The 17,334-nt window shown below is 47.4% G+C and overlaps 1 protein-coding gene across 1 annotated transcript in view; it reads right to left on the bottom strand.

The window, feature by feature from the left end:
• Positions 1–17,334, bottom strand: part of LOC310774998 (caskin-2-like) — a gene marked incomplete at both ends in the record, with an annotated part of 69,504 nt that overhangs the window by 15,689 nt on the left and 36,481 nt on the right. The window contains 9 exons of the mRNA XM_083635076.1: positions 412–493; positions 1,422–1,534; positions 2,284–2,370; positions 3,761–3,889; positions 4,388–4,505; positions 10,089–10,183; positions 10,285–10,393; positions 12,255–12,363; positions 15,897–16,027. Coding sequence (XP_083491202.1) covers positions 412–493; positions 1,422–1,534; positions 2,284–2,370; positions 3,761–3,889; positions 4,388–4,505; positions 10,089–10,183; positions 10,285–10,393; positions 12,255–12,363; positions 15,897–16,027 — 973 coding nt within the window. The remainder of the gene's footprint in view (positions 1–411; positions 494–1,421; positions 1,535–2,283; positions 2,371–3,760; positions 3,890–4,387; positions 4,506–10,088; positions 10,184–10,284; positions 10,394–12,254; positions 12,364–15,896; positions 16,028–17,334) is intronic.

Below are 17,334 nucleotides of genomic sequence, written 5' to 3' on the forward strand. Positions count from 1 at the left end.
AATTCAAACACACATTATCACTCCTAAAACAACCACAAGCAATCACCCTACTTCCCCCCCCCCCCCAATATTTTTATTTAAAAATGTTTAATAGAGCAGTACACAAACAAGACAAAACAAACAGGCTGAATGAAGCCTTGCTGAAGCCACGCTCACGCCTTGCTCAAGCGATCGTTCAGGATTCACGCCTATTTTCCAAGCGTGACGCGTGAAGCTGCCAGGCATGAAGTCAATGCGAGTTGTGGGCGGGTTCAAGGTGCGCCGAGGAGGCGCTGAGAGGAAAAGAGAAGGCTTCTTGTGTGAACGGTTAGGCGTCAGTTCAGCTTGTGCCTGATTCAAGCTTCAGTTCTACTTACGTTCGGCGTCCTGTGTGAACAAGGGCTAAGGGAGAGGTTTGATTGGCTGACTGACCTGTGGACCTGTCAGCCTGTTTGCTCTGGTCTGTGTCTGCAGTGTGGAGACGATCTGCGGACTCGCCAGCAGAGGGAGCCAGCTACACACACAAACACAGAGGAGGAAACGGCACAGTAAACAGCACTGCTGAAACACATTAGATAATATTATGATTCTTTAAAGAGGCTTACACAGTCAATTAATTTAGTATTGACTCTAAAAATCTTATTTTTCTTAAAGCAAGGGGATATATATGCCAATGAGGTGGGATAAATTAACTGATACTAGATTTTAAGACTTGAAATCAGGGTTCCCACACCTCCTTAAACATCAATTTCAAGGACTTTCCAGGCCAATTCCCTCAAATTCACGGGCGCAACACAGCATAGTTTGAATGTGTGAACACTTCTCAACTCCTGTGTTACACATTAAGTTAAAAAAATATCAAAAGAACTTCTTGCAAGGCCTTTATTGCCCCCCCTCAAATTCATAAACTTTCAAGGATTTCAAGGACCCGTGGAACCCTGCTTGATATGAAACTAGATGACTTGTATATCTGCAGCGCTGTGGGAACCCTGCTTGATATGAAACTAGATGACTTGTAGATCTGCAGAGCTGTGGGAACCCTGCTTGATATGAAACTAGATGACTTGTAGATCTGCAGAGCTGTGGGAACCCTGCTTGATATGAAACTAGATGACTTGTAGATCTGCAGAGCTGTGGGAACCCTGCTTGATATGAAACTAGATGATTTGTATATCTGCAGAGCTGTGGGAACCCTGCTTGATATGAAACTAGATGACTTGTATATCTGCAGAGCTGTGGGAACCCTGCTTGATATGAAACTAGATGACTTGTAGATCTGCAGAGCTGTGGGAACCCTGCTTGATATGAAACTAGATGACTTGTAGATCTGCAGAGCTGTGGGAACCCTGCTTGATATGAAACTAGATGACTTGTAGATCTGCAGAGCTGTGGGAACCCTGCTTGATATGAAACTAGATGACTTGTAGATCTGCAGAGCTGACCTTGCCCGTGTCAGAGTTGTGGCGCGTTTGAGTTGCGCTCCCTGAGCTCTGGCCGCTACCGGCGCTGCGGCTGCTGCCTCCACTGCCCGCACTACCAACGCTGTTTCTGTCCCCTGAGAGAGAGAGAGGGAGGGAGGGAGAGAGAGAGAGAACAGCAAAAAGAGGTGAGAAGGTTGAGAAGTGTGGTAGAGAAGTGTCATCGATAACCGAGTTGTACTGCAAAAAATCCAATCTTAATAGGTCGTTTAGTCTCCTATTTAACTCCTATTTCTCTTGATTAAATTGTTAAGATAAACATTTGGATGTTTTTGGTTAACATGTTTAACACTACTGTAACACTACTGTAACACTACTGTAACACTACTGTAACACTACTGTAACACTACTGGCTGTCAGGGTGGAGGCAGGTAGACCAGCAAGCTGAAGAAAAGCCAGAGATATCAGTGGGTCAGGAGTAATACGGGGGGTGGGGGGTTTAAGGGAGCAGTAAGTGCTGAGATGCAACAATGCTCACTGGATCATTCAACTGGATCATGAGCCTCTTAGGTGAGGGGGGTTGGGGGGGTTGGGGGGTTGGGGGGGTTGGGGGTTTTGGGGGGTTGGGTTGGGATTTACAGGGCGGCAGCGTAGGCAAGACGGGGAGTTAAGCTTCATATACAGTCGGTTTGCAGATTTGGGGGCGGGGGGTATAAAGACGACACATTGTATTTGTAATCCTTGAGTTCCTCATTTTAAAAATGAGACAACTAGAAACACACACACACACACACACACACACACACACACACGGGGTGAGAAGCTGGTCTATGGGGGTTCACACAGGGTGGGAGGTGGGGGTTGTTAGGGGCCCACACACTCTTACCAGTGGAAGAGTTCCTCAGGACCCAAATGTCCTGAGTGGGGCTAGCAGGACTAGTTGGGTCTGAGAGCTGACTGCCAGCTGGAGCACCTAACAAACACACACACTTGTGTCTGTCCACAGTGTCTGAAAACACAAATGACATCAAAAAGACAGAAGTGTGTGTTGTGGACAGTGTCTTACACACCTGTGGAGATGTGGACAGTGTCTTACACACCTGTGGAGATGTGTAAGGTCGCAGATGGGCTCATTGATTGGTTTTACATTTTAATTGGTTGGCTGGACCCAGCGTTTTATCGTTGCCATAGAGATGGAAACAGCTTTGTAACTTCGCTTTGCTTTAACCTAGCTTCAGACAAGTGGGATAAAACTATGAGCCCGCTGCGCGACTGCAGCTCAGCTGCTGCATGGCCTCGCCTGCACTATTGGCATGATGGGATCAGGGTGAGCAGCCAGGAGCCCAGAGGGGAGCCTGAGATCAGGGTGAGCAGCCAGGAGCCCAGAGGAGAGCCTGAGATCAGGGTGAGCAGCCAGGAGCCCAGAGGGGAGCCTGAGATCAGGGTGAGCAGCCAGGAGCCCAGAGGAGAGCCTGAGATCAGGGTGAGCAGCCAGGAGCCCAGAGGGGAGCCTGAGATCAGGGTGAGCAGCCAGGAGCCCAGAGGAGAGCCTGAGATCAGGGTGAGCAGCCAGGAGCCCAGAGGGGAGCCTGAGATCAGGGTGAGCAGCCAGGAGCCCAGAGGAGAGCCTGAGATCAGGGTGAGCAGCCAGGAGCCCAGAGGGGAGCCTGAGATCAGGGTGAGCAGCCAGGAGCCCAGAGGGGAGCCTGAGATCAGGGTGAGCAGCCAGGAGCCCAGAGGGGAGCCTGAGATCAGGGTGCTTGTTTGGGAGGAACGGGGTGAACCAGGTCCTCAGGGGAAATAAACTGACTGGGGAGGACCTGAATATCTTACAGATGGTAAAAAGAAGCAGAGATCGAAAGGGAGTGTAGCGGGCATCCGGGTAGTGCAGCAGTATTTCCCTGCCTATCAACAAAAGGGTCGCAGGTTCAAGCCCCTGTGTTGCCTCCGGCTTGGTCCGGCGTCCATACAGGCACAATTGGGCGTGTCTGTGGGTGGGAAGCCGAATGAAGGGTCCTGGCCGCTGCACTAGCGCCTCCTCTGGTCGGTCGGGCGCCGGTTCCGGGAGAGGGGAACTGGAGGGAATAGCGTGATCGTCCCATGCGCTACGTCCTGCCATTGAAACTCCTCGCTGTCAGGTGTAAAGAAGCAGCTGTTGACTGCACATGTATCGGAGGAAGCATGTGCTAGTCTACAACTCTCCCCAGATCAGCAGAAGGGGTGGAGCAACGACCGGCAAAGCAGGGGGAATGGGCCAAATACAATTGGTGAAAAAGAAAAAAGAAGAGGGTAGAAACCTGTGTGTGTGTGTGTGTGTGTGTGTGTGTGTGTGTGTGTGTGTGTGTGTGTGTGTGTGTGTGTACCTGCGTGTCCATAGCCAAGAGTGTAAGAGTCGTCGGTCTGAGGGGCGGGGCCGAGGCTTGAGGGAGGAGCTCTGGACAGGAGGTGTTGTCGTTTGCAGGGTAAGGAGGTTTTGCGGGAGAGAGTGCCCCCTAGGGTGAGGGAGACAGGGTGAGGGAGACAGGGTGCGGCTTCAATAGGACCCCAACATGAAAACATGAGCGGTGATGGGTCGGACTGACACGCACACGCACACGCACACGCACACGCACACACACACACACGCACACACACACAGACACACAAACAATATTCCAACCTGGACTGTAAGGGCTTTAGTGGTGAGCTGACACTTCCCAATCTGGCCATAGTAATCCTATTAATGTGTGTGTGTGTGTGTGTGTGTGTGTGTGTGTGTGTGTGTGTGTGTGTGTGTGTGTGTGTGAGTGCGTGTGTGGTATGCTCTTTTGTCTGTAAATATATTTTAATTTAAATTGCTGTTTATACATTTGTTCGCTAAAACTGTTATGTAATTTTCTTATTGCTGTACTGTGTTGTAATCCTGGTTGTATGTCGCTTTGGATAAAGGCGTCTGCTAAATATCAATAAAGTAAAGTAAAGTAAAGTGTGCGAGCTTCTCATGTTTCTACCTGCTCTCCTACTGACCACCTCCACTACTGATGGGGGGAAGAAGCCCACATGGTTTGTTCCGCGCTGGGACTCGTGCACGTGGCCCTTCCACCGGCCGTCCGAGTGCTGCCCCAGGACCTGAAACCAACCATGTCATGTCAGAATCAGTCTCAGTGAAGAACTATTGGGGGTGCATTTTTATTCATTTTTATTTTTTGTCAAATAATGTTCTCAATAAAAACATTGTTGAATAAAATTGTTAAATTAATTGTATTTTTTAGCCCACATTAGTAATAATATAGTAACATTGCAGACAGATTTGAATTCAGGATCATTGTAAGGAAAATAAACTAGGCCTTTCTAAACAAAGTTGCAAAGTGCACAACTGACTCCATTATAATTGAATAGTAGCTTAAAACATGCCCAGTGTGTAAGTTATATCTCCTTGCCCTACATCTGGCCAGATGTACTGTGTGAACAAGTCAATCTAATTCAGATGTACTGTGTGAACATGTCAATCTAATTCAGATGTACTGTGTGAACAAGTCAATCTAATTCAGATGTACTGTGTGAACAAGTCAATCTAATTCAGATGTACTGTGTGAACAAGTCAATCTAATTCAGATGTACTGTGTGAACAAGTCAATCTAATTCAGATGTACTGTGTGAACACGTCAATCTAATTTAGATGTACCGTGTGAACAAGTCAATCTAATTCAGATGTACTGTGTGAACAAGTCAATCTAATTCAGATGTGCTGTGTGAACAAGTCAATCTAATTCAGATGTACTGTGTGAACACGTCAATCTAATTCAGATGTACTGTGTGAACAAGTCAATCTAATTCAGATGTACTGTGTGAACAAGTCAATCTAATTCAGATGTGCTGTGTGAACAAGTCAATCTAATTCAGATGTACTGTGTGAACATGTCAATCTAATTCAGATGTACTGTGTGAACAAGTCAATCTAATTCAGATGTACTGTGTGAACAAGTCAATCTAATTCAGATGTGCTGTGTGAACAAGTCAATCTAATTCAGATGTACTGTGTGAACAAGTCAATCTAATTTAGATGTACCGTGTGAACAAGTCAATCTAATTCAGATGTACTGTGTGAACAAGTCAATCTAATTCAGATGTGCTGTGTGAACAAGTCAATCTAATTCAGATGTACTGTGTGAACATGTCAATCTAATTCAGATGTACTGTGTGAACAAGTCAATCTAATTCAGATGTACTGTGTGAACAAGTCAATCTAATTCAGATGTACTGTGTGAACACGTCAATCTAATTCAGATGTACTGTGTGAACAAGTCAATCTAATTTAGATGTACTGTGTGAAGTCAATCTAATTCAGTTGGAGCGTTGCCTTGCAAACATCTTCCCTTGTCAACTGTATGTCAACTCCTAAGTATGCGTGTCAAGGTCTGTGCGCCTCTTTGAGGCATGCTTTAGACTGGAGAGCACAATGAGAGAGCCAGTGAGCTGAAAATACACCCATCTATTCAGCGCCAATGTTCACAAGAGGATGACAACAAACACCTCCGGCGATATAAAAAATGCATGCAGTCAGAAATGAGTGTACAAACACAAACACACAACACAAACACACAACACAAACACACAACACAAACACACAACACAAACACACAACACAAACACACAAAACACAAACACACAACACAAACACACAACACAAACACACAACACAAACACACAGCACAAACACACAGCACAAAGACAGTGAAATGAGTGTGTGCGAGAGGGAACTGGCAAACAAGTCAGTCATGAGAGACTTGACAGGAGCAAGTTTGTGCCTGTTTCTCTGCTGTGGTCGTCTCTTTCAGGGTAACATCAGTCACGTCGGCACACTGCTCTTCACAGAACCCGTACAGAGCCTGTGTTTGACCTGCTGATGAATCCGTACAGAGCTGTGTTTGACCTGCTGATCAATAGGCTGCCAACAGGCATGAAAGACAATGTTGTGTGGATTGATTTGAGCTGCCGGGGGGAAGGGGCCCTGGTTATCACCAACAAACATCACAGTTACCTCATTGGCTTGGGGAAGGGGCCCTGGTTATCACCAACAAACATCACAGTTACCTCATTGGCTTGGGGAAGGGGCCCTGGTTATCACCAACAAACATCACAGTTACCTCATTGGCTTGGGGAAGGGGCCCTGGTTATCACCAACAAACATCACAGTTACCTCATTGGCTTGGGGAAGGTGCCCTGGTTATCACCAACAAACATCACAGTTACCTCATTGGCTTGGGGAAGGTGCCCTGGTTATCACCAACAAACATCACAGTTACCTCATTGGCTTGGGGAAGGGGCCCTGGTTATCACCAACAAACATCACAGTTACCTCATTGGCTTGGGGAAGGTGCAATGAGTTATTGTTCAAATCCCTCACACAACCCTAACACCACGCTTTAACCCTAACCCTACACACAGCATAACAAACCTTTTCTATGAAGCTCTAATTCACAGCATAGGCCTTAAACCACGTTACTCAGGAGCCACATTGACAAAAACATTCATATTCTTCCAAGAGCCACAATCCAAAAACGTTCCTTTCCCCCCTGAAACCTGTTTCCCCCCTGAAACCTGTTTCCCCCCTGAAACCTCTTTCCCCCCTGAAACCTGTTTCCCCCCTGAAACCAGTTGGGTTCAGTTTGAGTCTGGTCAGCTCTTCAGCACTTGGCTCTCCACCTTTCAGAAAGTCACTACTGAACCTTGGGTGCTTTTTCCGTGACGGCGCTGCAAATTGAACCTTTTAAATTGTGAAATGATGTTATCACCTCTCACATTCCCCCTGCTCTCCCTCCCCTGCACCCTCCCACCTCTCCTTCTCTGTTCTCTCCTCCTCTCTGTCCTCTCCCCTCTCTCACATTCCCCCTGCTCTCCCTCCCCTGCACCCTCCCACCTCTCCTTCTCTGTTCTCTCCTCCTCTCTGTCCTCTCCCCTCTCTCACATTCCCCCTGCTCTCCCTCCCCTGCACCCTCCCACCTCTCCTTCTCTGTTCTCTCCTCCTCTCTGTCCTCTCCCCTCTCTCACATTCCCCCTGCTCTCCTTCCCCTGCACCCTCCCACCTCTCCTTCTCTGTTCTCTCCTCCTCTCTGTCCTCTCCCCTCTCTCACATTCCCCCTGCTCTCCCTCCCCTGCACCCTCCCACCTCTCCTTCTCTGTTCTCTCCTCCTCTCTGTCCTCTCCCCTCTCTTACATTCCCCCTGCTCTCCTTCCCCTGCACCCTCCCACCTCTCCTTCTCTGTTCTCTCCTCCTCTCTGTCCTCTCCCCTCTCTCACATTCCCCCTGCTCTCCTTCCCCTGCACCCTCCCACCTCTCCTTCTCTGTTCTCTCCTCCTCTCTGTCCTCCCCTCTCTTACATTCCCCCTGCTCTCCTTCCCCTGCACCCTCCCACCTCTCCTTCTCTGTTCTCTCCTCCTCTCTGTCCTCTCCCCTCTCTTACATTCCCCCTGCTCTCCTTCCCCTGCACCCTCCCACCTCTCCTTCTCTGTTCTCTCCTCCTCTCTGTCCTCTCCCCTCTCTTACATTCCCCCTGCTCTCCTTCCCCTGCACCCTCCCACCTCTCCTTCTCTGTTCTCTCCTCCTCTCTGTCCTCTCCCCTCTCTCACATTCCCCCTGCTCTCCTTCCCCTGCACCCTCCCACCTCTCCTTCTCTGTTCTCTCCTCCTCCACATTTCCCATTTTCTCCCCACCCTCGCCCTAATCCGGGCCCGTATCCTACCCCCTCCCCTCCCCCAACCCTAGACCCTACCTCTACCCTGGCTCTCCCTCCCCTGCACCCTCCCATCTCTCCTTCTCTGTTCCCTCCTCCTCCACATTTCCCATTTCCTCCCCACCTCCTCCCTCTCACATTCCCCCTGCTCTGCCTCCCCTGTACCCTCCCACCTCCCCTTCTCTGTTCTCTCCTCCTCTCTGTCCTCTCCCCTCTCTCACATTCCCCGTGCTCTCCTTCCCCTGCACCCTCCCACCTCTCCTTCTCTGTTCTCTCCTCCTCTCTGTCCTCTCCTCCCTCTCACATTCCCCCTGCTCTCCTTCCCCTGCACCCTCCCACCTCTCCTTCTCTGTTCTCTCCTCCTCCACATTTCCCATTTCTCCCCACCCTCGCCCTAATCCGGGCCCGTATCCTACTCCCTCCCCTCCCCCAACCCTAGACCCTACCTCTACCCTGGCTCTCCCTCCCCTGCACCCTCATCTCTCCTCCTCTGTTCTCTCCTCCTCCACATTTCCTATTTTCTCCCCACCTCCCCCCTCTCCTCCCTCACATCCCCCCGCTCTCCCTCCCTCCTCCACTCTCCTGCTTTCTCCTCTTCCCGGTGTTCTTCCTCTTCCCCCCTTCCCCCACTACTCTAAAGCATAGTACACATTTTACTCCAAAGCATGGCACCCACTCTATCCCCTCCAATATTCCGCCACTATTTAAAGCATGGCATAGCATGGCAATATTCTGCCACTATTTAAAGCATGGCACCCATGCTCTTAGTATTTCGCCACTATTCAAAGCATGGCACCCACTCTTCCCTAAAGCAAGGCACCCATAAGCTCTATATGTGAACATGTGCCTATTTGGCAAAAGGACTCACTACTAAAGGCTTGCAGCCAATTAAATTAGGCATAGTTTGGTTGCTTAGAAATTGACATATGTCCGTTTGCAAGATGTGCGTCTATATTTCTCATTCTCTCCCCACCTCCTCCCTCCCCCTGCTCTCTTCTCCCCCACACCCCCCCCCCCCTTCCCCTCTCCTGCTCTCTCCTCTTGCTCCTTCCCCACCTCCTATACCCTCCAACATCTCCCATTCCCTCCCCACCCCATCACTCTCTCACATTCCCCCTGCTCTTCCCCCTTCTCCTGCTCTCTCCTCTGCTCTCTCTTCATTTCTATATTTTCTATATTATCAATTGTTCAAATGTTATCTTTATTCTGTATATTCTTGTTACTGTTGTGTCAGCTAGAATCAGCTAGACATACTTTCTGTGAAGCCCTCTGAGACATGCTTGTGAATTAGGGCTATATAAATAGACTTGACTTGACTTGACAGACGCATGCATTTTCCCAAACCCAGACTTCCCAGGCTTTTTTAAATGACATTCCTCGCTATATTTGCGTTTCTTACATTCTTTAGCCATTTTAGGTTCATGCTAAGATTTGCCCAGTGTGATGGACTTTGCAATTGTCTTGCGCACCTGCAAACAGAGACCCGAGATAAATTGTGATTGGTTGTTCAGATGGTTGAGGCGTTGGGGTGTAATAGATTGATCGACGTTTGAGCCAAATTGGAAGAAATTCCGTCAAGGCGTTCCTCAGATATCACATTAACGAGCTTGGAAATGGCCTTCCTGAGGTCACAGTGACCTTGAACTTTGACATTTGACAACTAAAATGTAATCAGTTCATCCTGGAGTCCAAGTGGATGTTTGAGGCAAATTTGGTTAAATTCCGTCAAGGCGTTCCTCAGATATCGTGTTAATGAACATCGGACGGACGTACGTACGGACAACCCGAAACCATAATGCCTCCGGCCTGGCTATCGCCGGCGGAGGCATAAAAACATACATAATTCGCCTGGTTATTTAAAAACATTACTGTGTACTAGTACTTACTGAATAAAATATGATAAAAAAAAAGTTTATGTGGAAATATATACGCGCTTACACACACACACACACGTACACACACACACACACACACATACCATAATGAGGTCTCCAGCCCGGAGGTTGAGGGCGGTGGGGTCGTGGAGGTTCCAGTAGTCCTTCACCGCACGGACCTGGAGAGAACTCGATGCTTCTACACAGAAAGAGGAAGAGAAGAGAGAGACATGACGCAATCCAGGTCACTGGGAGGCATAAATAACTTCAATCCCAGAATGCTAGGCTTCTCCTCCTGACCTCTCAGCATTTGTTTGATTTCCTTGCTGGCGGTGGAGGTGGTGAACTGGTTGACGATGTCCAGAGCCGTCTGGTTGTACGTGTTGCGCATGTTCACATTGATGCTCGCCTGGAGAGAGACACACCGTACAACTTTTACAATAACAACCTCCCTCCGCAGCAACGCCTTGCTCCTAGATTAAAGAATAACATGAGCAACTGAGAAGCGCCATCTGTTACAAAAGTGATGTTTTCCTGTAGATCCTCAAGGCCGAGATGTGGACAAAGACTCAAACTAGACTCAGGGTTCCCACACCTTCTTAAACATCCAAGTCAAGGAATTGTCAAGGCCTTTCCAGGCCCAATTCCCTCAAATTCAAGGACCCAACATGGCATATTTATACACAGTATATAACATGTTTTGAGACATGGATCAAGGTTCATTACTGTTACAACACTGAGGCCCATATCTCGCATATTGCGGGGCATCAGTGGCAATTAACGCCAGTTGGAGGCGTGTCCAAGTCATTTCCTACGTTTTTTTCCTAAGTGTTTTGGGAGTAACGTGAATTCAACAACCAATCACGCGTGTCATCTCCCGTTCCCTTTAAAGACGAGCTCAAGTCTGTGATGACATATCCGAGTGGAAACAAACATTACCCTGGCTGATTGGAGAAGCGTGGCAGGGGGAACTTGGTACTGATTTATCTGACATTATATGGGAAAGGAATCTGTCTGTTGTACAACTCTGCTCAGTTGATAGCAGACACACCAGCTGATCCAATTTAAAGTCGCTCACCATCTTCACTACTCCAAGCTAGGCATGGGTCGATTTCCGGTTTTACCGGTTCGGTTCGGTGTACGAGCCCAAACCGGTTTGATCACGTGCGAACCGAAAAAACCTATATATATATATTTTTTTTGCCAGTCCATTCTGATTGCACTATTGTTCGTATTAGCCTCTTCTCAAGTTGCACTAGTATGCAAAAGTCTTATTTTGTTTATTATGTTGATGTTTGAAGAAAAGTTAAGCTGAATAGTTATGAGAAATAAATACAGGGTGTGTTTGTTACACAGGTGTGCTGCTTCTTTTTATTCAGTATCATTGCTGGTTGACAATACCAGCTTAGAGGTATCAGGTGGACTGAAGTTGCACTACAGACAGTTATGGGCCACACTCGGGAGCCCTGCTTAAAAAAAATAAAAAAAATAATAATTACAAAAAAAATCGGTATACCGGTTCGATCCGGTTTAGACGGCAATATCGAACCGGTTTTAAAATTTTCAAACCGACCCAGCCCTACTCCAAGCACAAGTTACACAAGATCTCTCCTTCTGTCTCACCACTGTGTGACGGGTGTCAGGTGCACACAGTCAGAGGGCACACACTATCTCATGCCTTCTGGTTCTGCCCTTCACTAACGGGATTCTGGGCCAAAATATTTGACTGGGTTGATGGACATGGTCTCAGTTATACGAATGGAGAGACTCAGGTTCCTGCAGACTTCTGACATCTGCAGCAGGTCTTTTCCTCTCTCTCTCTCTCTCTCGGAGCGAGGAGACTGCTCGGAGGAGACCTCTCTCTCCGTTAACGGAGAGAGAGGTAAGCCTTCTCTGTATTCAGACATTCAGACCATTGGATTCAGCCCAGAAACCGGAGTACGTTATAACGTTATAAATATAGTCACGTTATAAACAACTAACCAACGCTGGGGGTCCGTATGGAAACAGTGTTACTCGAAATGGTTAAAAGTTAAATCAATTTGGTCATTCAGTGCAATTCGGAAACTCCCCCGGCAGCCACTAGGGGCAGCCGCCCCCTCTCCTCGTACTTCCGTGTAGCATTACTTCATTCAACCAATCAAACGAAATCAAACAATATCCGGAAGTGAGCTTCATTTTGCTGTGTCAAAGTCAATGAGCTCCGTTGGTCCATTATATATATATATGTCAATGGGCTTGACCCAAGGTCCAAAGCAGTCTTTACTCACATCCAGCAGCAGCCGCACTACTTCAGTCTTGCCGTAGAGGGCGGCCTCGTGCAGCGAGGTCCCAGCCTTGGTGGCTCTGTTGATGTCAATACCAGCTTTAAGCAGCAACCTGGGAAATGAGAGACAGAAACACTCATATGGAGCGAAACAGATCCATCCGTTCCACTGTTACTGGCATCTGCAACATCTCATTAAGTCCTATGCACTCCCCATCCACCCCCCTCCCCCACACACACACACACACACACACAGACACACACACACACACACACACACACACAGTAACAAATATATTTTTCCAGCTCTGTGAGAGGTCCAGATGTTGGAATGCTGATGGTATGGTATCCACTCTACACAGCGGTCCAGGAGGTGGTGCAGGAGGGGGTCCAGGAGGAGTGGTTCTGAATGTTCAGAGGGTCCCAGCCAGTGCTGTAGTAGTCGAGTCCAGGACTCATTTTGAGGACTCGTGACACGACTTGGACTGTACTCTCCAATTACAGTGGAGAGAGTGAGACAGTGATGTGTTAAGTTAGTGGAGAGAGTGAGACAGTGATGTGTTAAGTTAGTGGAGAGAGTGAGAGAGTGATGTGTTAAGTTAGTGGAGAGAGTGAGACAGTGATGTGTTAAGTTAGTGGAGAGAGTGAGACAGTGATGTGTTAAGTTAGTGGAGAGAGTGAGACAGTGATGTGTTAAGTTAGTGGAGAGAGTGAGACAGTGATGTGGTAAGTTAGTGGAGAGAGTGAGACAGTGATGTGGTAAGTTAGTGGAGAGAGTGAGACAGTGATGTGTTAAGTTAGTGGAGAGAGTGAGACAGTGATGTGTTAAGTTAGTGGAGAGAGTAAGACAGTGATGTGTTAAGTTAGTGGAGAGAGTGAGACAGTGATGTGTTAAGTTAGTGGAGAGAGTGCGACGGTGATGTGTTAAGTTAGTGGAGAGAGTGAGACAGTGATGTGGTAAGTTAGTGGAGAGAGTGAGACAGTGATGTGTTAAGTTAGTGGAGAGAGTGAGACAGTGATGTGTTAAGTTAGTGGAGAGAGTGAGACAGCGATGTGTTAAGTTAGTGGAGAGAGTGAGACAGCGATGTGTTAAGTTAGTGGAGAGAGTGAGACAGTGATGTGTTAAGTTAGTGGAGAGAGTGAGACAGTGATGTGTTAAGTTAGTGGAGAGAGTAGTGAGACAGTGATGTGTTAAGTTAGTGGAGAGAGTGAGACAGTGATGTGTTAAGTTAGTGGAGAGAGTGAGACAGTGATGTGTTAAGTTAGTGGAGAGAGTGAGACAGTGATGTGTTAAGTTAGTGGAGTGTGAGACAGTGATGTGTTAAGTTAGTGGAGAGAGTGAGACAGTGATGTGTTAAGTTAGTGGAGAGAGTGAGACAGTGATGTGTTAAGTTAGTGGAGTGTGAGACAGTGATGTGTTAAGTTAGTGGAGAGAGTGAGACAGTGATGTGTTAAGTTAGTGGAGAGAGTGAGACAGATGTGTTAAGTTAGTGGAGATGTGAATCCCTTCAAATTGAGATGTTCCCAGGTTGTGTTTGTGTCGTAGCCTCATGGCTACATCCACATTCCAGGTCAGGACAATGGGAGTGGAGGAAGGACAGGGTTTTTGCATGGGGAATATTATGACTTAGGGAGGATGGCAATCATTAACAAGCAGGGTGGAGCTGCTTGGCTGCCTACATAAATACTTACACTGACTTGCTGACATAAACACACATACATACGTACTTACACACTTACACACGTGTCATGGCTCACACATTGAGCCATGACATGAAGTCGGTTTAGCTTTCTGGGGCTACCTAAAGGAAAAAGTGATTCTGTAAAAATGCAATCATAGTAATAGTAATTCAATAGCAATAGTAGTAGTAGTATTCATAATTCTCATGATGCCACATGCATTTCCTAACTCCTCCCAATATGACACTTTACAATACACACAGCTGATCGGCTGTGTTAGTCATTTGATTGCAATCACCGCTTAATTTATTACAATCATCTGTTCTTTTTCTTCATCATGCTGCTGCAACAACACGCATGATGCATCCACCAAAACACAGTGCAAAACACTATTGTAGTTTAGGCAGATGAAAGATGTCAGTTGGGAAGATGACAGGTAGACATGAAGTATCCATGTGAGGATTTCAACACAATATTTCGAACATCTGTAAACGTGCTGGACAATGTCTCGGAGCAATGCGGAGGTTGGCCAACAAGCTTGATCCTAGAGGCCGAGCCAACATCTACAAAACCCAGGTCAGAAGCATCATGGAGTACTCCTGCCTTGCCTGGATGAACGCCTCACAAACAACTCTCAGGCAGCTGGATAATATCCAGAAAAAGGCAATTAAGATCATAGGTGTGGATGAGGACTCTGCCCATAAGGATTTTGCCATCACCAAGTTGAGCCATCGCAGAACAGTTGCTGCAACAACTGTTCTTTTCACACTACCAAGTGCCCGCCAGACCTGAAAGCGCTGCTACCCCCCGCTCATGTCCCAGGTTGAACCACCCGGAGGCTCCCACCCAACCATGCCCTGTCACTGCCCAGGACAGACACCCAACCATGCCCTGTCACTGCCCAGGACAGACACCCAACCATGCCCTGCAAACACCCAACCATGCCCTGTCACTGCCCAGGACAAACACCCAACCATGCCCTGTCACTGCCCAGGACAGACACCCAACCATGCCCTGTCACTGCCCAGGACAGACACCCAACCATGGCCTGTCACTGCCCAGGACAGACACCCAACCATGCCCCATCACTGCCCAGGACAGACACCCAACCATGCCCTGTCACTGCCCAGGACAAACACCCAACCATGCCCTGTCACTGCCCAGGACAGACACCCAACCATGGCCTGTCACTGCCCAGGGCAAACACCAAATGCCTGGACAGGAGCTTTCTCCACTCTGCCATAGCAACATGGAACAGCCTTCCCCCCGCAGTTGTTGGAGACATTACATCAAGCAGTGTTCATGCCTTCAAGAAGAGACTGAACAAACACCTCCTCAGCACGAGACCCTAAAACTCAAGGATTTAATCAGTCTCACATATCCATGTATTTATGAGTAGCTGCAGATCAATGCTAGGCTCTCTGAATGTTGTTCATGAAGCCTGTATCTGTAATAGCATAATAAACAAATAAAAAAAGAATCAACAGTAAACGGTAAACCATTCTGATCACGTGAACTCATTTCGTTTGGTTCTGCGGATCACTCTGAACTCCCTCCCGCCCCCAGCAATTTCTAGGAATTACAAAGTCCATGGGCCAATCGGGGACCTGTCTCGTAGTTGGCCAATCGAGGATGCCACTGGCAGTATGACATCTCCAGAAACAACGAGCGGCAACGTCAACGTTAGCCATAAGTGCAGCTATTGCATAAATAGACTCGATAACAACAAATAAACACCAGCAGAGTTTCTTGGTGGAAAAGACGTTTTCGCCGTTCTTCCGAGTGGATTTGGATTAGATTTGACAACGCTGATTGGCTGAAGGAGTTGTCTGTCAAGGCAAGTACTCCCACCCACTGAAATCGATGTGGACGGCTGGAGGTCCAGACTGATGATACGTAGAGCGAGACAGTATGAGGTCACATGATCAGAATGGTTTTCACCAGTGACCCTGGCTCTGACCCCTACCAGATGATCTCTTTGTGTCCGTTCCTGGCTGCCAGGTGGAGGGGGGTGGTGGAGACAGAGTCCAAACCCGGGGCTGCCTCCCCCTCTAACAGAGCGGCCACCATGTTACTGCCCAGCAGCAACTGGGCCACCTGAAGAGGACACAACAGACAGGAGTAAGGGGTGAAAACAGACACACCTGGCATAATCAGGGCAGGAATTACAGCTTTAATGGTATATGATTGATTGATTGATTGATTTGTTTGATTCATTGTGTCATGCACTTGACAGTGCCCCCAGCCCACATGGGCTTACAAGACACACAAGATACTAAAAATACAGTACAACATAAGTCATCCGACGCTCTAGCGAAAACCACGTATCTCCAAAAGGGCAAGTTTTCAGGAACTTAAAAAACAACAGCTGTGCTTTTAAAATACTGAACACCACGTTGTCAAAGTTGGCACATCTTCATTATTATATAGTCAGTTTCTCGAAGGATGTGTCACTACATTATTAATATCTTCCGCGATATATTCCATCTATAGTAAAAGTCATAACAAATTGGGAGCTTCACCGGCAGGATGTAGCACGTGGGATATTCCCACCAGTTCCCTTCCGCCCCAAACAGGCACCGACCAGAGGAGGCGCTAGTGTGGTGAGATATTTCGTTTTAACCTTTTAAATAAGTCCATTTACTAGAGAGTAAATTGTAACATAGTTTATTTACAAAACAAAAGTCCACACACGGATCCGGATCACTGCCTGCTCTCACTACTTCCTTAAGATGGCAAATGACCCCGAACAAAGGATGTCTTACTTCTTTATAACCTTTGGTCTAGGCTCCGCCCAGACACTGTGTCTGCAGTTCACAGCGCCCTCTATCTTCCTGGAGTAGTAATGAACAGGATTATTTATCTACAGTTCCCTCCTTTTTTTCCTTATAAGGAAAAACTTAACTGAGGGATTTATTATAAAGTTGCTTTTTGGTTTTGCAACTTTTGTCTATCAGCATACATCATCAACATTTTGACATCTCACCCCATCCAGAGATGCGCACAAGCAGGTCCACAACGCAGCCCTTTCCCAGATCACATAATCCACAAAGTCCAAACCACTTCTATGAATCAAATGACCCGGGAACCATGCTATGAACCACCCTGCACACAGCTCTGCACTGAGTGCGGTGACTTTTAACAGCTTATTCACATGCAGAGGTAAACCTACTTTTTCCATTTGCTTTCCTTCGAAGTAGGGAAAGGCCTCTGCGAGCTTCTACTTTTATAGAACCACTCACTTAAAAAGCCTGTGCATAACCTAGCCTACCAGCGATACCAAAAATCTATGATGATGCTTATTATATAATAATAATGTTTATACTATATTATAATAGGCCTTTTATACAATACTTCTAGAATTAATTAGTTACATACTCTAGTACTAGACACAACATATATTC

The sequence above is a fragment of the Poromitra crassiceps genome (genome assembly GCF_964638095.1).
Source record: "Poromitra crassiceps genome assembly, chromosome: 4".
NCBI classification, from domain to species: Eukaryota; Metazoa; Chordata; class Actinopteri; order Beryciformes; family Melamphaidae; genus Poromitra; species Poromitra crassiceps.